Here is a 21402-nt window from a genome sequence, read left to right as displayed (position 1 = left end):
CTACTTCTCCCCAAGTGTCGCAACCTTTAACGCCCGCCCAAGCGACGCCAAGTACTTCTAGTGCGTCTAATTCTTTCACCCTGCAAGATATGGCTGCAGTTATGTCTACTACCCTCACAGAGGTATTATCTAAGCTGCCTGGTTTGCAGGGGAAGCGCAGTAGGTCCGGTATTAGAGTAAATGCTGAGCCCTCTGGTGCTTTATTGGCCATCTCTGATGTACCCTCACAATGTTCTGATTTGGGGGTGGGGAAATTGCTGTCTGAGGGAGAGCTTTCTGATTCAGGAAAGATGTTCCCTCAAACAGACTCAGACTCAGATATGACGGCCTTTAAGTTTAAGCTTGAACACCTCCGCTTGTTGCTCAGGGAGGTTTTAGCGTCTCTGGATGATTGTGCCCCTATTGTAATTCCACCAGAGAAACTGTGTAAAATGGATAGATATCTAGAGGTCCCTACTTACACTAATGTTTTTCGGGTCTCCAAGAGGATTTCGGACATTGTTACTAAGGAATGGGATAGACCAGGCATTCCGTTCTCTCCCCCTCCTACTTTTAAGAAAATCTTTCCCATATCTGACACCATTCGGGATTCGTGGCAGACGGTCCCTAAGGTGGAAGGAGCTAGTTCTACCCTGGCTGAGCGTACAACTATACCTATTGAGGACAGTTGTGGTTTCAAAGATCCTATGGATAAAAAAATTAGAGGGTCTTCTAAAGAAATTGTTTATTCATCAGGGTTTTCTTCTTCTTTTTGGTTTGAGGCTCTAGAGGAGTCTCTTAAGGTTGAGATCCCATTAAATGATATTTTAGATAGAATTAAGGCTCTCAAGCTAGCTAATTCCTTTATTACAGATGCCGCTTTTCAAATGGCTAAATTAGCGGCAAAGAATTCAGGTTTTGCCATTTTAGCGCATAGAGCGTTATGGCTTAAGTCCTGGTCTGCTGATGTGTCATCAAAATCTAAGCTATTAGCTATTCCTTTCAAAAGTAAGACCCTATTCGGGCCTGAACTGAAGGAGATCATTTCCGACATCACTGGAGGAAAAGGCCATGCCCTTCCTCAGGACAAGACAAATAGAATGAGGGCTAAACAAAATAATTTTTGTTCCTTTCGAAACTTCAAAGGTGTTCCCTCTACCTCCTCCCCTGCCACAATGCAGGAGGGGAATTTAGCTCAATCCAAGTCATTCTGGAGACCTAACCAGACCTGGAATAAAGGTAAACGGGCCAAGAAGTCCGCTGCTGCTACCAAGACAGCATGAAGGGGCAGCCCCCGATCCGGGACCGGATCTAGCAGGGGGCAGACTTTCTCTCTTTGCTCAGGCTTGGGCAAGAGACCTTCAGGATTCCTGGGCTTTAGAAATCGTGACCCAGGGGTATCATCTAGAATTCAAAGATTCTCCTCCAAGGGGGAGATTTCATCTTTCACGTTTGTCTGTAAACCAGACAAAAAGAGGTGTTCTTACGCTGTGTAGAAGACCTATAAACTATCGGTGTAATCTGCCCAGTTCCAAAAGCAGAACAGGGGCAGGGGTTTTACTCCAATCTGTTCGTGGTTCCCAAAAAAGAGGGAACCTTCAGACCAATTTTAGATCTCAAAATTCTAAACAAATTTCTCAGAGTCCCATCCTTCAAGATGGAGACCATTCGGACAATTTTACCAATGATCCAGGAGGTTCAATATATGACCACCGTGGATTTGAAGGATGCGTATCTTCACATTCCTATCCACAAAGATCATCACCAGTTCCTCAGGTTTGCCTTCCTGGACAAGCATTACCAGTTTGTGTCCCTTCCTTTCGGGTTGGCCACAGTTCCCAGAATTTTCACAAAGGTGCTAGGGTCCCTTCTGGCAGTTCTAAGGCCGCGGGGCATAGCAGTGGCGCCCTATCTGGACGATATCTTGATTTAGGCGTCAACTTGCCAGCTAGCCAAATCTCACACGGACATCGTGTTGGCTTTTCTAAGATCTCACGGGTGGAAGGTGAACATAAAGAAGAGTTCACTTGTCCCTCTCACAAGAGTACCATTCCTAGGAACTCTGATAGACTCGGTAGACATGAAATTTTTTCTGACCATTTGCCGAGCACTTCATTCCATTCCTCGGCCGTCAGTGGCTCAGTGTATGGAGGTTATCGGACTAATGGTAGCGGCAATGGACATAGTTCCGTTTGCTCGCTTGCATCTCAGACCACTGCAACTATGCATGCTCAGACAGTGGAATGGGGATTATGCAAATTTATCTCCTCAAATAAATCTGGATGAGGAGACCAGAGACTCTTTGGTGGTTGTCACAGGATCTGTCCCAGGGAATGTGTTTCCGCAGGCTAGCATAGTGATGACGGACGACAGCCTCTTGGGCTGGGGTGCAGTCTGGAATTTCCTGAAGGCTCAGGGTGTGTGGACTCAGGAGGCGGCTCTCCTTCCAATAAATATTCTAGAACTGAGAGCGATATTCAACGCGCTTCAGGCGTGGCCTCAGCTGGCTTCGGCCAAATTCATAAGATTCCAGTTGGACAATATCACGACTGTAGCATATATCAATCATCAAGGGGGAACTAAGAGTTCTCTAGCGATGATAGAGGTTTCCGAAATCATTCGATGGGCAGAGACTCACTCTTGCCATCTATCAGCAATCTATATCCCAGGAGTGGAGAACTGGGAAGCGGTTTTTATCAGTCGTCAGACTTTTCACCCGGGGGAGTGGGAGCTCCATCCGGAGGTGTTTGCACAATTGATTCATCAATGGGTCACACCAGAATTGGATCTGATGGCATCTCGTCAGAATGCCAAACTTCCTTGTTACGGGTCCAGATCAAGGGATCCTCAAGCAGTACTGATAGATGCTCTAGCAGTACCGTGGTCGTTCAACCTTGCTTAGTGTTTCCTCCTTTTCCTCTCCTTTTCCTCTCCTTCCTCGTCTGATTGCCAGAATCAAACAGGAGAGGGTTTCAGTAATTTTGATAGCACCTGCGTGGCCATGCAGGACTTGGTATGCAGATCTGATGGAAATGTCATCTCTGCCACCGTGGAAACTGCCACCGAGACAGGACCTTCTCATTCAGGGTCCGTTCCAACATCCAAATCTAGTTTCTCTGCGGCTGACTGCCTGGAGATTGAGCGCTTGATTTTATCTAAGCGGGGATTCTCGGAGTCGGTCATAGATACCTTGATTCAGGCTCGATAGCCTGTCACTAGGAAAATTTATCATAAGATCTGGCGTAAATATCTTTAGTGGTGCGAATCCAAAGGCTACTCATGGAGTAAGATCAGGATTCCTATTATTTTGTCCTTTCTCCAAGGAGGATTGGAGAAGGGGTTATCAGCTAGTTCCTTAAAGGGACAGATTTCTTTAGAATCAAGCCTGTGTTTAAACCTGTTGCTCCACCATGGAGTTTGAATTTAGTTCTTAAAGTTTTCCAAGGGTTTTCCGTTTGAACCTATGCATTCCATAGATATTAAGCTTCTATCCTTGAAAGTTCTGTTTTTAGTTGCCATCTCTTCGGCTCGAAGAGTTTCTGAACTATCTGCATTGCAATGCGACTAGCCTTATCTTGTTTTCCATACTGATAAGGTGGTTTTGCGTACCAAACCTGGATTCCTTCCTAAGGTTGTTACTAATAGGAATATCAATCAGGAAATTGTTGTTCCTTCTCTGTGTCCTAATCCTTCCTCTAAGAAGGAGCGTCTGTTGCACAACTTTGACGTGGTTTGTGCTTTGAAGTTTTACTTGCAAGCAACCAAAGATTTCCGTCAAACATCTTCTTTGTTTGTTGTCTATTCTGGAAAAACGTAGAGGTCAAAAAGCTACGGCTACCTCTTTCTTTTTGGCTGAAAAGCATCACCCGTTAGGCATACGAGACTGCTGGACAGCAGCCTCCTGAAAGGATTACAGTTCACTCTACTAGAGTGGTGGCTTCCACATGGGCTTTTAAAAATGATGCTTCTGTTGAACAGATTTGTAAGGCCGCGACCTTGTCTTCGCTTCATACCTTTTCCAAATTTTCCAAATTTTATACTTTTGCTTCTTCGGAGGCTATTTTTGGGAGAAAGGTTCTTCAAGCAGTGGTGCCTTCTGTTTAACCATCTGTCTTGTCCCTCCCGTTCATCCGTGTCCTGTAACTTTGGTATTGTATCCCACAAGTAAAGGATGAATCCGTGGACTCGTCGTACCTTATAGAAGAAAAGTAAATTTATGCTTACCTGATAAATTAATTTCTTCTATGGTACGACGAGTCCATGGCCCGCCCTGTCATTTTAAGACAGATTATATTTTTTGATTTGAAACTTCAGTCACCTCGGCACCTTGTAGTTTCTCCTTTTTCTTCCTGTACCTTCGGTCGAATGACTGGGGGGTGGAGCTAAGGGAGGAGCTATATAGACAGCTCTGCTGTGGTGCTCTTTGCTTCTTCCTGTTAGCAGGAGGATAATATCCCACAAGTAAAGGATGAATCTGTGGACTCGTCGTACCATAGAAGAAATTAATTTATCAGGTAAGCATACATTTCTCCAACATAGGTGTGTCCGGTCCACGGCGTCATCCTTACTTGTGGGATATTCTCTTCCCCAACAGGAAATGGCAAAGAGCCCAGCAAAGCTGGTCACATGATCCCTCCTAGGCTCCGCCTTCCCCAGTCATTCTCTTTGCCGTTGCACAGGCAACATCTCCACGGAGATGGCTAAGAGTTTTTTGGTGTTTAAATGTAGTTTTTATTCTTCAATCAAGAGTTTGTTATTTTAAAATAGTGCTGGTATGTACTATTTACTCTGAAACAGAAAAGAGATGAAGATTTCTGTTTGTAAGAGGAAAATGATTTTAGCAACCGTTACTAAAATCGATGGCTGTTTCCACACAGGACTGTTGAGATGAATTAACTTCAGTTGGGGGAAACAGTGAGCAGACTTTTGCTGCTTGAGGTATGACACATTTCTAACAAGACTTGGTAATGCTGGAAGCTGTCATTTTCCCTATGGGAACCGGTAAGCCATTTTCTTAGTTTAGTATAAGAATAAAGGGCTTCATTAGGGCTTAAAAAACTGGTAGACATTTTTCTGGGCTAAAACGATTACTTTATAAGCATATTTAATGGTTTATAACTTTGAAGAGTTATTTTAATCTTGGGAATTCTGTTAAAAAAACGGCAGGCACTGTATTGGACACCTTTTTCACTGGGGGCCTTTTCTAGTCATAGGCAGAGCCTCATTTTCGCGCCACTAATGCGCAGTTGTTTTTGAGAAGCAAGGCATGCAGATGCATGTGTGAGGAGCTCAGATCCACTGAAAAAGCTTATTGAAGGCGTCATTTGGTATCGTATTCCCCTCTGGGCTTGGTTGGGTCTCAGCAAAGCAGATACCAGGGACTGTATAGGGGTTAAATGTAAAAACGGCTCCGGTTCCGTTATTTTAAGAGTTAAAGCTTTCAAATTTGGTGTGCAATACTTTAAGACACTGTGGTGAAATTTTGGTGAATTTTGAACAATTCCTTCATACTTTTGCACATATTCAGTAATAAAGTGTGTTCAGCTTAAAATTTAAAGTGACAGTAACGGTTTTATTTTAAAACGTTTTTTGTGCTTTGTTATCAAGTTTATGCCTATTAACATGTCTGAACCATCAGATAGACGATGTTCTGTATGTTCGGAAGCCAAGGTTCCTCTCCATTTAAATATATGTGATGAATGTGACAAACAAAGTAGGGACAATGATGCCACTGATAATAATGTTGCCCAAAATGATTCCTTAAGTGAGGGGAGTAAGCATGGTACTGCATCATCTCCTTCTATGTCTACACCAGTCTTGCCCACTCAGGAGGTCCCTAGTTCATCTAGTGCGCCAATCCTCCTTACTATGCAACAATTAACGGCTGTAATGGATAATTCTATTAAAAACATTTTAGCCAAAATGCCCACTTATCAGCGAAAGCGCGACTGCTCTGTTTTAGATACTGAAGAGCATGAGGACGCTGATGATAATGGTTCTGACATGCCCTTACACCAGTCTGAAGGGGCCAGGGAGGTTTTGTCTGAGGGAGAAATTTCAGATTCAGGAAAAATTTCTCAACAAGCTGAACCTGACGTTATTACATTCAAATTTAAATTGGAACATCTCCGCGCTCTGCTTAAGGAGGTGTTATCTACTCTGGATGATTGTGACAATTTGGTCATTCCAGAGAAATTATGTAAGATGGACAAGTTCCTAGAGGTCCCGGTGCCCCCCGAAGCTTTTCCTATACCCAAGCGGGTGGCGGACATTGTAAATAAAGAATGGGAAAGGCCCGGCATACCTTTTGTCCCTCCCCCTATATTTAAGAAATTATTTCCTATGGTCGACCCCAGGAAGGACTTATGGCAGACAGTCCCCAAGGTCGAGGGGGCGGTTTCTACTCTAAACAAACGCACCACTATCCCTATAGAAGATAGTTGTGCTTTCAAAGATCCTATGGATAAAAAATTAGAGGGTTTGCTTAAAAAGATGTTTGTTCAGCAAGGTTACCTTCTACAACCAATTTCATGCATTGTTCCTGTCACTACAGCAGCTTGTTTCTGGTTCGAAGAACTAGAAAAGTCGCTCAATAAAGCATCTTCTTATGAGGAGGTTATGGACAGAGTTCAAGCACTTAAATTGGCTAACTCTTTTACCTTAGACGCCACTTTGCAATTAGCTAGATTAGCGGCGAAAAATTCAGGTTTTGCTATTGTGGCGCACAGAGCGCTTTGGCTAAAGTCTTGGTCAGCGGATGTGTCCTCCAAGAACAAATTGCTTAACATCCCTTTCAAGGGGAAAACGCTGTTTGGCCCTGACTTGAAAGAGATTATTTCAGACATCACTGGGGGAAAGGGCCACGCCCTTCCTCAGGATAGGTCTTTTAAGGCTAAAAATAAAACAAATTTTCGTCCCTTTCGCAGAAACGGACCAGCCTCAAATTCTACATCCTCTAAGCAAGAGGGTAATACTTCTCAAACCAAGCCAGCCTGGAGACCGATGCAAGGCTGGAACAAAGGTAAGCAGGCCAAGAAGCCTGCTACCGCTACTAAGACAGCATGAGATGTTGGCCCCCGATCCGGGACCGGATCTGGTGGGGGGCAGACTCTCTCTCTTCGCTCAGGCTTGGGCAAGAGATGTTCAGGATCCTTGGGCGCTAGAAATAGTTTCTCAAGGTTATCTCCTGGAATTCAAGGAACTACCCCCAAGGGGAAGGTTCCACAGGTCTCAATTGTCTTCAGACCAAATAAAAAGACAGGCATTCTTACATTGTGTAGAAGACCTGTTAAAAATGGGAGTGATTCATCCTGTTCCATTAGGAGAACAAGGGATGGGGTTTTACTCCAATCTGTTCATAGTTCCCAAAAAAGAGGGAACATTCAGGCCAATTTTGGATCTCAAGATCCTAAACAAATTTCTCAGGGTTCCATCGTTCAAAATGGAAACCATTCGGACAATTCTTCCTACCATCCAGGAAGGTCAATTCATGACCACGGTGGATTTAAAGGATGCGTATCTACATATTCCTATCCACAAGGAACATCATCGGTTCCTAAGGTTCGCCTTTCTGGACAAGCATTACCAGTTTGTGGCACTTCCATTCGGATTAGCCACTGCTCCAAGAATTTTCACAAAGGTACTAGGGTCCCTTCTAGCGGTGCTAAGGCCAAGGGGCATTGCAGTAGTACCTTACTTGGACGACATACTGATTCAAGCGTCGTCTCTGCCACAAGCAAAGGCTCATACGGACATTGTCCTAGCCTTTCTCAGATCTCACGGGTGGAAAGTGAACGTAGAAAAAAGTTCTCTATTCCCGTCAACAAGAGTTCCCTTCTTGGGAACAATAATAGACTCCTTAGAAATGAAGATTTTTCTGACAGAGGCCAGAAAATCAAAACTTCTAAGCTCTTGTCAAGTACTTCATTCTGTTCTTCTTCCTTCCATAGCGCAGTGCATGGAAGTAATAGGTTTGATGGTTGCGGCAATGGACATAGTTCCTTTTGCGCGAATTCATCTAAGACCATTACAACTGTGCATGCTCAGACAGTGGAATGGGGATTATACAGACTTGTCCCCGACGATCCAAGTAGATCAGAGGACCAGAGATTCACTCCGTTGGTGGCTGACCCTGGACAACCTGTCTCAAGGGATGAGCTTCCGCAGACCAGAGTGGGTCATTGTCACGACCGACGCCAGTCTGGTGGGCTGGGGCGCGGTCTGGAAACCCCTGAAAGCTCAGGGTCTATGGTCTCGGGAAGAATCTCTTCTCCCGATAAACATTCTGGAACTGAGAGCGATATTCAATGCTCTCAAGGCTTGGCCTCAACTAGCAAAGGCCAAATTCATAAGGTTTCAATCAGACAACATGACGACTGTTGCATATATCAACCATCAGGGGGGAACAAGGAGTTTCCTGGCGATGGAAGAAGTGACCAAGTAATTCAATGGGCGGAGATTCACTCCTGCCACTTGTCTGCAATCCACATCCCAGGAGTGGAAAATTGGGAAGCGGATTTTCTGAGTCGTCAGACATTTCATCCGGGGGAGTGGGAACTCCATCCGGAAATCTTTGCCCACATAACTCAATTATGGGGCATTCCAGACATGGATCTGATGGCGTCTCGTCAGAACTTCAAGGTTCCTTGCTACGGGTCCAGATCCAGGGATCCCAAGGCGACTCTAGTAGATGCACTAGTAGCGCCCTGGACCTTCAACCTAGCTTATGTATTCCCACCGTTTCCTCTCATTCCCAGGCTGGTAGCCAGGATCAATCAGGAGAGGGCTTCGGTGATCTTGATAGCTCCTGCGTGGCCACGCAGAACTTGGTATGCAGACCTGGTGAATATGTCATCAGCTCCACCATGGAAGCTACCTTTGAGACGGGACCTTCTTGTTCAAGGTCCGTTCGAACATCCGAATCTGGCCTCACTCCAACTGACTGCTTGGAGATTGAACGCTTGATTTTATCAAAGCGTGGGTTCTCAGATTCTGTCATTGATACTCTTATTCAGGCTAGAAAGCCTGTAACTAGAAAAATTTACCATAAAGTATGGAAAAAATATATCTGTTGGTGCGAATCGAAAGGATTCCCATGGAACAAGATAAAAATTCCTAAGATTCTATCCTTTCTACAAGAGGGTTTGGAGAAAGGATTATCTGCAAGTTCTTTGAAGGGACAGATTTCTGCTTTATCTGTTTTACTTCACAAAAAGCTGGCGGCTGTGCCAGATGTTCAAGCTTTTGTTCAGGCTCTGGTTAGAATCAAGCCTGTTTACAAACCTTTGACTCCTCCTTGGAGTCTCAATTTAGTTCTTTCAGTTCTTCAAGGGGTTCCGTTTGAACCCTTACATTCCGTAGATATTAAGTTATTATCTTGGAAAGTTTTGTTTTTGGTTGCAATTTCTTCTGCTAGAAGAGTTTCAGAGTTATCTGCTCTGCAGTGTTCTCCTCCTTATCTGGTGTTCCATGCAGATAAGGTGGTTTTGCGTACTAAACCTGGTTTTCTTCCGAAAGTTGTTTCTAACAAAAATATTAACCAGGAGATAGTTGTGCCTTCTTTGTGTCCGAATCCAGTTTCAAAGAAGGAACGTTTGTTGCACAATTTGGATGTAGTTCGTGCTCTAAAATTCTATTTAGAGGCTACAAAGGATTTCAGACAAACATCTTCCTTGTTTGTTGTTTATTCTGGTAAAAGGAGAGGTCAAAAAGCAACTTCTACCTCTCTCTCTTTTTGGCTTAAAAGCATCATCCGATTGGCTTATGAGACTGCCGGACGGCAGCCTCCTGGAAGAATCACAGCTCATTCCACTAGGGCTGTGGCTTCCACATGGGCCTTCAAGAACGAGGCTTCTGTTGATCAGATATGTAAGGCAGCGACTTGGTCTTCACTGCACACTTTTACCAAATTTTACAAATTTGATACTTTTGCTTCTTCTGAGGCTATTTTTGGGAGAAAGGTTTTGCAAGCCGTGGTGCCTTCCATCTAGGTGACCTGATTTGCTCCCTCCCATCATCCGTGTCCTAAAGCTTTGGTATTGGTTCCCACAAGTAAGGATGACGCCGTGGACCGGACACACCTATGTTGGAGAAAACAGAATTTATGCTTACCTGATAAATTACTTTCTCCAACGGTGTGTCCGGTCCACGGCCCGCCCTGGTTTTTTAATCAGGTCTGATGAATTATTTTCTCTAACTACAGTCACCACGGTATCATATGATTTCTCCTATGCATATTCCTCCTTTACGTCGGTCGAATGACTGGGGAAGGCGGAGCCTCGGAGGGATCATGTGACCAGCTTTGCTGGGCTCTTTGCCATTTCCTGTTGGGGAAGAGAATATCCCACAAGTAAGGATGACGCCGTGGACCGGACACACCGTTGGAGAAAGTAATTTATCAGGTAAGCATAAATTCTGTTTTACTTATTACCCATTCCCCAGTTTTGCACAGCGAACATGGTTATTTTAATATACTTTTAACCTCTGTGATTACCTTGTATCTAAGCCCCTTTTGACAGTACCCTGATCACATGACTTTTTATTTATTATCTATTGACTTGAAGTTTAGCCAATTACTCATAAATAGCTCCACGAGCGTGAGCCCAATGTTATCTGTTTGGCCTACATGAACTAGCAGTATTCTGTTGTGAAAAGCTAATTAAAAAAGCATATGATAAGAGGCTGTCTGTAGTGGCTTAGAAACAGGCAGAAATTTAGAAGTTTAAATGTTATAAAGTTTGATATAACAATGTTGATTGTGCAAAGCTGGGGAATGGGTAGAAAAGGCATTATCTATCTTTTTAATCAATAACAATTTTGGTGTTGACTGTCCTTTTAATCCACTACATAATGTTAGTGAGTAGTTTGATATATTCTGGACATTCTAAGTGGTAGTTATAAGTAACATGTATAAGAAGATAATATATAACAATATTGTTTGCTCTTAGACCTTGTTGAGAATGCATAGAACTTCTCAGGTATGCTCCAGTAAGAGCTACTATTTGTCTTGCTTAAAGGGACAGTCTACACCAGAATTTTTATTGTTTTAAAAGATAGATAATCCCTTTATTACCCATTTCCCAGTTTTGCATAACTAACACATTTATAATAATATACTTTTAAACTCTGTGATTATCTTGTATCTAAGCCTCTGCAAACTGCCCCTTTTTTCAATTCTTTTAACAGACTTGCAGTCTATCCAATCAGTGCCTGCTCCCAGATTACTTCACGTGCACGAGCACAGTGTTATCTATATGAAATATGTGAACTAACACCCTCTGGTGGTGAAAAACTGTTAAAATGCAATCTGAAAGAGGTGGGCTTCAAGGTCTTAGAAATTAGCATATGAAACTCCCTAGGTTAAGCTTTCAACTAAGAATACCAAGAGAACAAAGCAAAATTGGTGATAAAAGTAAATTGGAAAATTGTTTAAAATTACATGCTCTATCTGAATCATGAAAGTTTATTTTGGCCTAGACTGTCCCATTAATAATATTACTTTTTTTTTTAATTTGCAGGGTGGGAAACAAACTGTCCAGAGTATTGCTGTTGGTGGTGTGAACACTCCTCAGTTCAAAACCATAATTCCCCTCTCAGCTGCCCCAAACATTCAACAGATCCAGGTGCCTGGGAGCAAGTTTCACTATGTCCGGCTTGTCACAGCTTCCACAGGCAGCAGCTCGAATCTTTCCAGCCAGAGCACTAGCACACAAGCCCTCCATCAAGGTGTGCTGCACTGGGTTATTACCATGTCCTGCCACTACATTGGCTCATTAACTTAACTGTTTTGTAGGCATTTTTCTAGTTTTATTTCCCAATGTTAACTTTCAAGGGAAATCTAAAGCCTGTCAAGCAGTATGCTAGCAAATTTATCCATAAATATATTTATTTATTAATGGGAAATCCTATTGTAATAATACAATGTTCAAACTTATTTATTTCATACAGGTGGTGAGAGTCCACGATCCATTACTCCTGGGAATTACTCTTCTCTACCACTAGAAGGCGGCAAAGATTCCCAAACCCCAAGAGCCCTATAAAACCCCTCCCACTTAACACATGTCTCTGTCACATACTTTGCCTCTGCTGGAGGTGGTTGAAGAATGAAGATGTGCATTTGATTTTTCTTAAAGAGGGGTTTTCAGTCTATTTTGATGCACGTTAACCCTCAAAGTATAGTGCTTATAAGAGGGATGTATATAGGGTATGGTTCATGATTCTTTTTTCACCTCATGGGAAATTTTTCATAAACCTTCCTTAATTGGTTGCAGGGACTTGTCTTTTGCCTCCCTTTATGGATCTACATTATACTCCTATTCCTTAAACCTCTGCTGATATGTTTCAGTACTGGTTTGGCTGTCTGCTGCTTATTTGCTGGCAGACGAGTGGTAAGTATAATTTGTTATACATTTTAGACACTCTATAGTTATGTTATGGGCATATTTTAAATTTGTATATATATTTGCTTATATGTATGGCCCTTGGACAGAATCCTTTATACTTTTCCCTTACTGTTAAGCGTGTGTCAACTTTTTTGGCGTGCATAGTTTGAATTTTGCTTGTCTGGCTTTAGGCTTGCATGTTTTGCGGTTGCGCATTTTGGATTAATACTTGTTGTCCCTGAAGTCTTCTATATTTTTTTCTCTTGTTAAGTGTGTTCAGTCCACGGGTCATCCATTACTTATGGGATATATTCTCCTTCCCAACAGGAAGTTGCAAGAGGATCACCCAAGCAGAGCTGCTATATAGCTCCTCCCCTCACATGTCATATCCAGTCATTCTCTTGCAACCCTCAACAAAGAAGGAGGTCACGGGAGGAGTTGGAGTTTTTACTTAACTATTCTTCAATCAAAAGTTTGTTATTTTAAATGGCACCGGAGTGTGCTGTTTTTCTATCTCAGGCAGTATTTGGAAGAAGAAACTGCCTGCGTTTTTTTTCTATGATCTTAGCAGGCGTAACTAAGATCCACTGGCTGTTCTCGACATTCTGAGGAGTGGGGTAACTTCAGAAACTGGGAATAGCATGCGGGGTCCTCCGCAAATGAGGTATGTGCAGTACTTTATTTTCTGGGAATGGAATTGACTAAGAAAATACTGCTGTTACCGTATGATGTAAGTACAGCCTTAAATGCAGTAGTAGCAACTGGTATCAGGCTGATAAATGTATGCGCAGTTGAGTTATATTCTAGGGTCTAGAATTTGACTGAGAAAATACTGTTAACACTGAAATAATACTTAAGCCTTCTCTGCAGTGGTAGCGACTGGTAGCAGGCTTAGTGATAGCTTTGCATGACATTGAAAAATGTTGTTTTGTTAATAAAACGTTTACTGGCATGTTATTCATGTTTGTGAGGTACTTTGGTGATAAATCGCTTTGGGCATGATTTTTTTCCACATGGCTAACATATTTTTCTGCATGGAAACCGTTATAACAGGGCTCCCACTGTTGTAATTGGAGTGGGAGGGCCCTTGTTTTAGCGCCTTGTTGCGCAGTTAAAATTATTGCACAGTCTTTCTGCTTCTTCCTCCTTGATCCAGGACGTCTCTAGAGAGCTCAGGGGTCTGCAAATTTCATTTGTGAGGGAGGTAATCAGTCACAGCAGATCTGTGACAGTGTGCTGACTGTGATTAAAAGCGTTAAATCTTAATTGATATCTGTTTTATCCGTTTTGGGTATTGAGGGGTTAATCATCCTTTTGCTAATGGGTGCAATCCTCTGCTAATAATACACTTCTTGTTAAGAATTGTTTAATTATATCTGTATTTTTGAAGCGCTGCAGCGTCTTTTTATATTGCTTGTAAACTTATTGAAAGTGATTTCCAAGCTTGTTATTTTCATTGCTAAGTCTGTTTAAACATGTCTGATTCAGAGTAAACTGTTTGTTCATCATGTTCAAAAGCCAATGTGGAGCCCAATAGAACGATGTGTACCAATTGTATTGATATTGCTTTGAATAAAAGTCAATCTGTACCGATAAAGAAGCTATCACCAGACAACGAGGGGGAAGTTATGCCGCCTAACTCTCCTCACGTGTCAGTACCTGCGTCTCCCGCTCGGGAGATGCGTAGGATTGAGACACCTAGTACTTCTAGGCCCTTACAAATCACTTTACATGATATGGCTAATGTTATGAAAGAAGTATTATATAATATGCCTGAATTAAGGGGCAAACGCGATAGCTCTGGGTTAAGGACAGAGCGCGCTGATGACACGAGAGCCATGTCTGATACTGCGTCACAATTTGCAGAACATGAGGACGGTGAGCTTCATTCTGTCGGTGACGGTTCTGATCCGGGGAGACCGGATTCAGAAATTTCAAATTTTAAATTTAAGCTTGAGAACCTCCGCGTGTTACTAGGGGAGGTATTAGCGGCTCTGAATGATTGCGACACGGTGGCAATTCCAGAGAAATTGTGTAGGTTGGATAGATACTATGCGGTACCGGTGTGTACTGACGTTTTTCCTATACCAAAAAGACTTACAGAAATTATAAGTAAGGAGTGGGATAGACCCGGTGTGCCTTTTTCCCCTCCCCCGATATTTAGAAAAATGTTCCCTATAGACGCCACCACACGAGACTTATGGCAGACGGTCCCTAAGGTGGAGGGAGCAGTTTCTACGTTAGCCAAGCGTACCACTATCCCGGTGGAGGATAGCTGTGCTTTCTCAGATCCAATGGATAAAAAAATTAGAGGGTTATCTTAAGAAAATGTTTGTTCAACAGGGTTTTATATTGCAGCCTCTTGCATGCATTGCGCCTGTCACGGCTGCAGCGGCATTCTGGTTTGAGTCTCTGGAAGAGGCGATTCGCACAGAGCCGTTGGATGAGGCCTTGAGCAAAGTTAGAACCCTTAAGCAAGCTAATGCGTTTGTTTCAGATGCCGTAGTACATCTAACCAAACTTAAGGCTAAAAATTCCGGATTCGCCATACAGGCGCGCAGAGCGCTCTGGCTTAAATCCTGGTCAGCGGATGTAACTTCCAAGTCTAAACTACTTAACATTCCTTTCAAAGGGCAGACCTTATTCGGGCCCGGCTTGAAGGAAATTATTGCTGACATTACGGGAGGTAAGGGCCACGCCCTTCCTCAGGACAGGGCCAAACCGAAGGCCAAACAGTCTAATTTTCGTGCCTTTCGTAACTTCAAGGCAGGAGCAGCATCGACTTCCTCCGCTCCAAAACAGGAAGGAACTACTGCTCGTTACAGACAAGGTTGGAAAGGCAACCAGTCATGGAACAAGGGCAAGCAGGCCAGAAAGCCTACTCCCGCCCCTAAGACAGCATGAAGTCAGGGCCCCCTACCCAGAGACGGATTTAGTGGGGGGCAGACTTTCTCTCTTTGCCCAGACTTGGGCAAGAGATGTGCAGGATCCCTGGACGTTAAAGATTATATCTCAGGGATACCTTCTGGATTTCAAAACCTCTCCTCCACAAGGGAGGTTCCATTTTTCGAGGTTATCGACAAACCTAGTAAAGAGAGAGGCATTTCTACAGACCTCTTAATCATGGGGGTGATCCACTCAGTTCCGCGATCGGAACAGGGACAAGGATTTTACTCAAATCTATTTGTGGTTCCCAAAAAAGAGGGAACCTTCAGACCAATCTTGGACTTAAAGATCTTAAACAAATTCCTAAGGGTACCATCGTTCAAGATGGAAACCATTCGAACCATCCTACCCATGATCCAAGAGGGTCAATATATGACCACGGTGGACTTAAAGGATGCTTACCTTCACATACCGATTCACAAAGATCATTATCGGTACCTGAGGTTTGCCTTTCTAGACAGGCATTACCAGTTTGTGGCTCTTCCCTTCGGGTTAGCCACGGCCCCGAGAATTTTTACGAAGGTTCTGGGCTCACTTCTGGCGGTGCTAAGACCACGAGGCATAGCGGTGGCTCCGTACCTAGACGACATTCTGATACAAGCGTCAAGTTTTCAGAATGCAAAGTCTCATACAGAGATAGTTCTAGCATTTCTGAGGTCGCATGGGTGGAAAGTGAACGTGGAAAAGAGTTCTCTGTTACCACTCACAAGGGTTCCTATTCTAGGGACTCTTATAGATTCTGTAGAGATGAAGATTTACCTGACGGAGTCCAGGTTATCAAAGATTCTCAATGCTTGCCGTGTCCTTCATTCTGTTCCAAGCCCATCAGTAGCTCAGTGCATGGAGGTAATCGGCTTAATGGTCGCGGCAATGGACATAGTGCCATTTGCGCGCCTGCATCTCAGACCGCTGCAACTATGCATGCTCAGTCAATGGAACGGGGATTACTCAGATCTGTCCCCTTTGCTAAATCTGGACCAGGAGACCAGAGATTCGCTTCTCTGGTGGTTGTCACCGGTTCATCTGTCCAAAGGAATGACCTTTCGCAGGCCAGATTGGACGATTGTAACAACGGATGCCAGCCTTCTAGGCTGGGGAGCAGTCTGGAATTCCCTGAAGGCTCAGGGATCGTGGACTCAGGAGGAGAAACTCCTCCCAATAAACATTCTAGAATTAAGAGCAATATTCAATGCTCTTCTAGCTTGGCCTCAGCGAAGCTGAGGTTCATGAGATTTCAGTGGGACAATATCACGACTGTGGCTTACATCAATCATCAAGGGGGAACCAGGAGTTCCCTAGCGATGTCGGAAGTCTCGAAGATAATTCGCTGGGCAGAGTCTCACTCTTGCCACCTGTCAGCGATTCACATCCCAGGCGTAGAGAACTGGGAGGCGGATTTCCTAAGTCGCCAGACTTTTCATCCGGGAGAGTGGGAACTTCACCCGGAGGTATTTGCTCAACTGATTCGTCGTTGGGGCAAACCGGATCTGGATCTCATGGCATCTCGCCAGAACGCGAAGCTTCCTTGTTACGGATCCAGGTCCAGGGACCCGGGAGCGGTGCTGGTAGATGCATTAGCAGCCCCTTGGGTTTTCAACATAGCTTATGTGTTTCCACCTTTTCCGTTGCTACCTCGGCTGATTGCCAGGATCAAACAGGAGAGGGCATCGGTAATTCTGATAGCGCCTGCGTGGCCACGCAGGACCTGGTATGCAGACCTAGTGGACATGTGGTCCTGTCCACTATGGTCTCTTCCTCTGAGGCAGGACCTTCTAATTCAGGGTCCTTTCAACCATCCAAACCTAATTTCTCTGAGGCTGACTGCCTGGAAATTGAACGCTTGATTCTATCAAAGCGTGGGTTTTCGGATTCGGTTATTGATACATTAATACAGGCTCGGAAACCTGTGACAAGAAAAATTTACCATAAGATATGGCGTAAATATGTATATTGGTGCGAATCCAAGAGTTACTCATGGAGTAAGGTTAGGATTCCTAGGATATTAGCTTTTCTACAAGAGGGTTTAGAAAAGGGTTTATCCGCTAGTTCGCTAAAGGGACAGATTTCAGCTCTGTCTATTCTTTTACACAAACGTCTGGCAGAGCATCCAGACGTCCAGGCCTTTTGTCAGGCTTTGGCTAGAATTAAGCCTGTGTTTAAAGCTGTTGCTCCTCCGTGGAGCTTAAACTTGGTTCTTAAAGTTCTTCAGGGTGTTCCGTTTGAACCCCTTCATTCCATTGATATTAAGCTTTTATCTTGGAAAGTTTTGTTTTTGATGGCTATTTCCTCGGCTCGAAGAGTCTCTGAGTTATCTGCCTTACATTGTGATTCTCCTTATCTGATCTTTCATTCAGACAAGGTAGTTCTGCGTACTAAACCTGGGTTTTTACCTAAGGTTGTTTCTAACAGGAATATCAATCAAGAGATTGTTGTTCCATCATTATGTCCTAATCCTTCTTCAAAGAAGGAACGTCTTTTGTATAATCTAGACGTGGTCCGTGCTCTGAAGTTCTACTTACAGGCAACTAAAGATTTTAGACAAACTTCTTCTCTGTTTGTCGTTTACTCTGGACAGAGGAGAGGTCAAAAGGCTTCGGCTACCTCTCTCTCTTTTTGGCTTCGTAGCATAATACGTTTAGCCTATGAGACTGCTGGACAGCAGCCTCCTGAAAGAATTACAGCTCATTCCACCAGAGCTGTGGCTTCCACCTGGGCCTTTAAAGTGAATGTAAATTTTGATGTTTAAGTGCCCGGTTTTTAAAACTTTGATTAAAAACAGGGGCACTTTAATTCATCAAAATTTACATTTCACTCCTGTTGTGACAAAAAACTTACCTTTTAAACTTCACAGCAGCTGCTGCTTCCTCCGGTCTCACAAGCCATTTCTGATGTCAGAAATGATTGATAGGTCATCCTCCAATCACAGCTTCCCCCCCCGGGGGATTCAGTGTCTGATTCACTGCTGTGATTGGAGGAAGCCAGATACCTCATTTTAGACCCAGGAAGAGGCTTTGAAACAGGTGGAGGAAGCTGGAGCTGCTGTGAAGATTAAAAAGTAAGTTTATTTTCACAACAGGAGTGAAATGAAAATATTGATTAATTAAAGTGCCCCTGTTTTTAATCAAAGTTTTAAAAACCGGGCACTTTAGCATCAAAATTTACATTCACTTTAAGAATGAGGCCTCTGTTGAACAGATTTGCAAGGCTGCAACTTGGTCTTCACTTCATACTTTTTCCAAATTTTACAAATTTGACACTTTCGCTTCTTCGGAGGCTGGTTTTGGGAGAAAGGTTCTACAGGCAGTGGTTCCTTCTGTTTAATGTTCCTGCCTTGTCCCTCCCATCATCCGTGTACTTAGCTTTGGTATTGGTATCCCATAAGTAATGGATGACCCGTGGACTGAACACACTTAACAAGAGAAAACATAATTTATGCTTACCTGATAAATTTATTTCTCTTGTAGTGTGTTCAGTCCACGGCCTGCCCTGTCTTTTTCAGGCAGGTTCTAAATTTTAAAATTATAACTCCAGTCACCACTGCACCTTATAGTTTCTCCTTTCTCGTCTTGTTTCGGTCGAATGACTGGATATGACATGTGAGGAAGAGCTATATAGCAGCTCTGCTTGGGTGATCCTCTTGCAACTTCCTGTTGGGAAGGAGAATATATCCCATAAGTAATGGATGACCCGTGGACTGAACACACTACAAGAGAAATAAATTTATCAGGTAAGCATAAATTATGTTTTTTTTGTGCGGAAGCTGGCTTTGACACATCGGGTTAGTGCACGTTGGTCCTCGGCTATGCACGTTGGGTTTTGGGGCAATAAAATTCCTTTTAGCTGGTTTTTTTTCAGCACACGTTATTTCTTTTTGATGAGTGTTATCTGCTCTTCAGATGTTATGTTGATGTCTCCTGCTTTGTTTTGCAGTTCGGCTCATTGTACCTGTGAGTTTATTTAAAGAGCTACTCAAGCTTTTTTAAAGGGGTTATAGTGTTTATTGCATAGCTTTACCATATGCTATAGTGGAGTAATCTGATGTTCCTAAATCTACCCACGAAACTGAGTCCTCTGAACAACTTTCTAGCATTATTAGTGCTTATTGTAAAAAGCGGAAGTGCCTTGTACATGTTTTAAATTGTTAATGCAATCAGACCAACCTTATAATGTTTCTTTGAGTATTAACGCACCTTCTGTTTGTTCATTACAGGAACATACTGACATAGTTTCACCTTCTGTGAAAAAATGTTATCAAGGTTGCAGTTCTACAAGTTCTATGGGCCCTGAATCCTGGGATAGTGTTAGGTCTTCAGATGGTGAAGTTTCCTCTGGCGATGGGAATCTTCATCTGATGTTGTACCTGATATTTCCTTTTTTGTTTAAAGTTGAACATATTCGTTCTCTTTTGAAGGAGGCCTTAATTACTTTAGGGGTAAAGATACTTAAGTTTCTAATAAGCCTTTTAATAGTCTAAATATAGTTTTTAAGACTATTGTTATTCTCCCTGAGGTTTTCCCTCTTCCATATGCGGTCTCTGACATGATTTCTAGGGAATGGTCTAAGCCAGGTAATTCATTTACCCTTCTGCAAAGTTTAAAAAGTTATATCCTTTACCTGCTGCTAACATTACTTTGTGGGAAACTGTTTCCAAGGTTGATGGGGCCATTTCCACTCTGGCTAAACGTACTACTATTCCTTTGGAAGACAGTACTTATTTTAAAGATCCTTTAGAGAGAGTTAGTTTTTTATAGAAAAGCCTTTTTACATGAAGACTCTTTTCTCAGGCCAACTATTTCTATTGCTGGTGTAACTGCTGCTTCTTCTTACTAATTGTCTAGTCTTTCCCAGCAGTATTCTGATGACTCTGCTAGTGCAAATATTTTGGATTTACTCAAGAGTGCCAGTTCTTTTATTTGTGGACAGTCGTGCTGTATTTGATATAATGAAGAGTATCATGTATTTGGCAGACCTTGACAAGAGGGATGTATGGTTTTTATATCCTGGTCTGCTGATATGGTGTCAAAATCCAGATTATCTTTCCTTTCAGGGAAAGAAATTATTTGGTCCTGATTTAGATTCTATAATATCTTCTGTTACTGTAGACAAAGTGGCTTTTCTTCCAGGAAGTCTTGAGGGAAATGTACATTTTCTAATAGTTTTTATTCCTTTCATTAGAGTAAGGAACAAAAGGTTGATTCCTCTGCTTAAAAGCAAGGTTCCTCTGGTTCAGTCTGAAGACCTAGTGCTATCTGGAACAAGTCAAAGCAGGTTTAGAAATCTATCCCTACTACCAAAACTGCATGAAGGTGTGGCCCCTAATCCAGAGGTTCTTGTAGGGGGAAGATTAAGCCTCTTTCAGTGGGCTTGGTTTCAGTCTGTTCCAGATCTCCCTGGATTCTGAATATAGTTTCTCAGGGATATCAAATAAGATTCAGAATAAGGCCTCCCAGAGGAAGTTTTTTTCTGACCATTAAAAAACACCCCCTAGCCTACAATAAACTACAATGCAAGGTAGCCGTTTCAAAATGGTGTCCCTTGCATTCCTATTGGCTGTTCAAAATAGCCAATAGGATGAGAGCTTCTGAAATCCTATTCACTGTTCACATCAGCCATTTTTTAAGCGTTAAAAGCCGCAACGCAAAACTCATAATCTAGGCGTTTGGTAGAAAGGTTCTTAAGGCGGCATTCTCAGTTTGATTTTTTTTAAATATTGTTGTGGATTTAAAGGGCCAGTCTACAATTTTTTTTTATTGTTTTAAAAGATAGATAATGCCTTTACTACCCATTCCCCAGTTTTGCACAACCAACATTGTTAGATTAATATACTTTATAACATTTAAACCTCTAACTTTCTGCCTGTTTCAAAGGCTCTATTGACAGCCTCGTAATCGGCATGCTATTGTATTTTGCTTTTCACAAAAGGAGACTCATAGTTCATGTGGGCCATATAGATAACAATGTGTTCACGCCCGGGAAGATATTTAAGAGTTAGCACAACACAGTATTAAATGCAACTCAATAGATTTTAAATAGTCTGTCATGTGATCAGGGGACTGTCAGAAGAGGCTTAGATACAAGGTAATCACAGAGGTAAAAA

The 21402-nt window shown here is 42.8% G+C and overlaps 1 protein-coding gene across 2 annotated transcripts in view; it reads left to right on the top strand.

Moving 5' to 3' along the window:
* LIN54 (lin-54 DREAM MuvB core complex component) overlaps positions 1–21402 on the top strand; it is a 549733-nt gene that overhangs the window by 179312 nt on the left and 349019 nt on the right. For both annotated transcript variants that reach the window (XM_053703370.1, XM_053703369.1), the window contains one exon: positions 11496–11703. In XM_053703370.1, the coding sequence (XP_053559345.1) occupies positions 11496–11703 (208 nt within the window). The remainder of the gene's footprint in view (positions 1–11495; positions 11704–21402) is intronic.

The sequence above is a fragment of the Bombina bombina genome, chromosome 2, assembly GCF_027579735.1.
Source record: "Bombina bombina isolate aBomBom1 chromosome 2, aBomBom1.pri, whole genome shotgun sequence".
NCBI classification, from domain to species: domain Eukaryota; kingdom Metazoa; phylum Chordata; class Amphibia; order Anura; family Bombinatoridae; genus Bombina; species Bombina bombina.
This window is presented reverse-complemented; position numbering and strand designations above follow the sequence as displayed.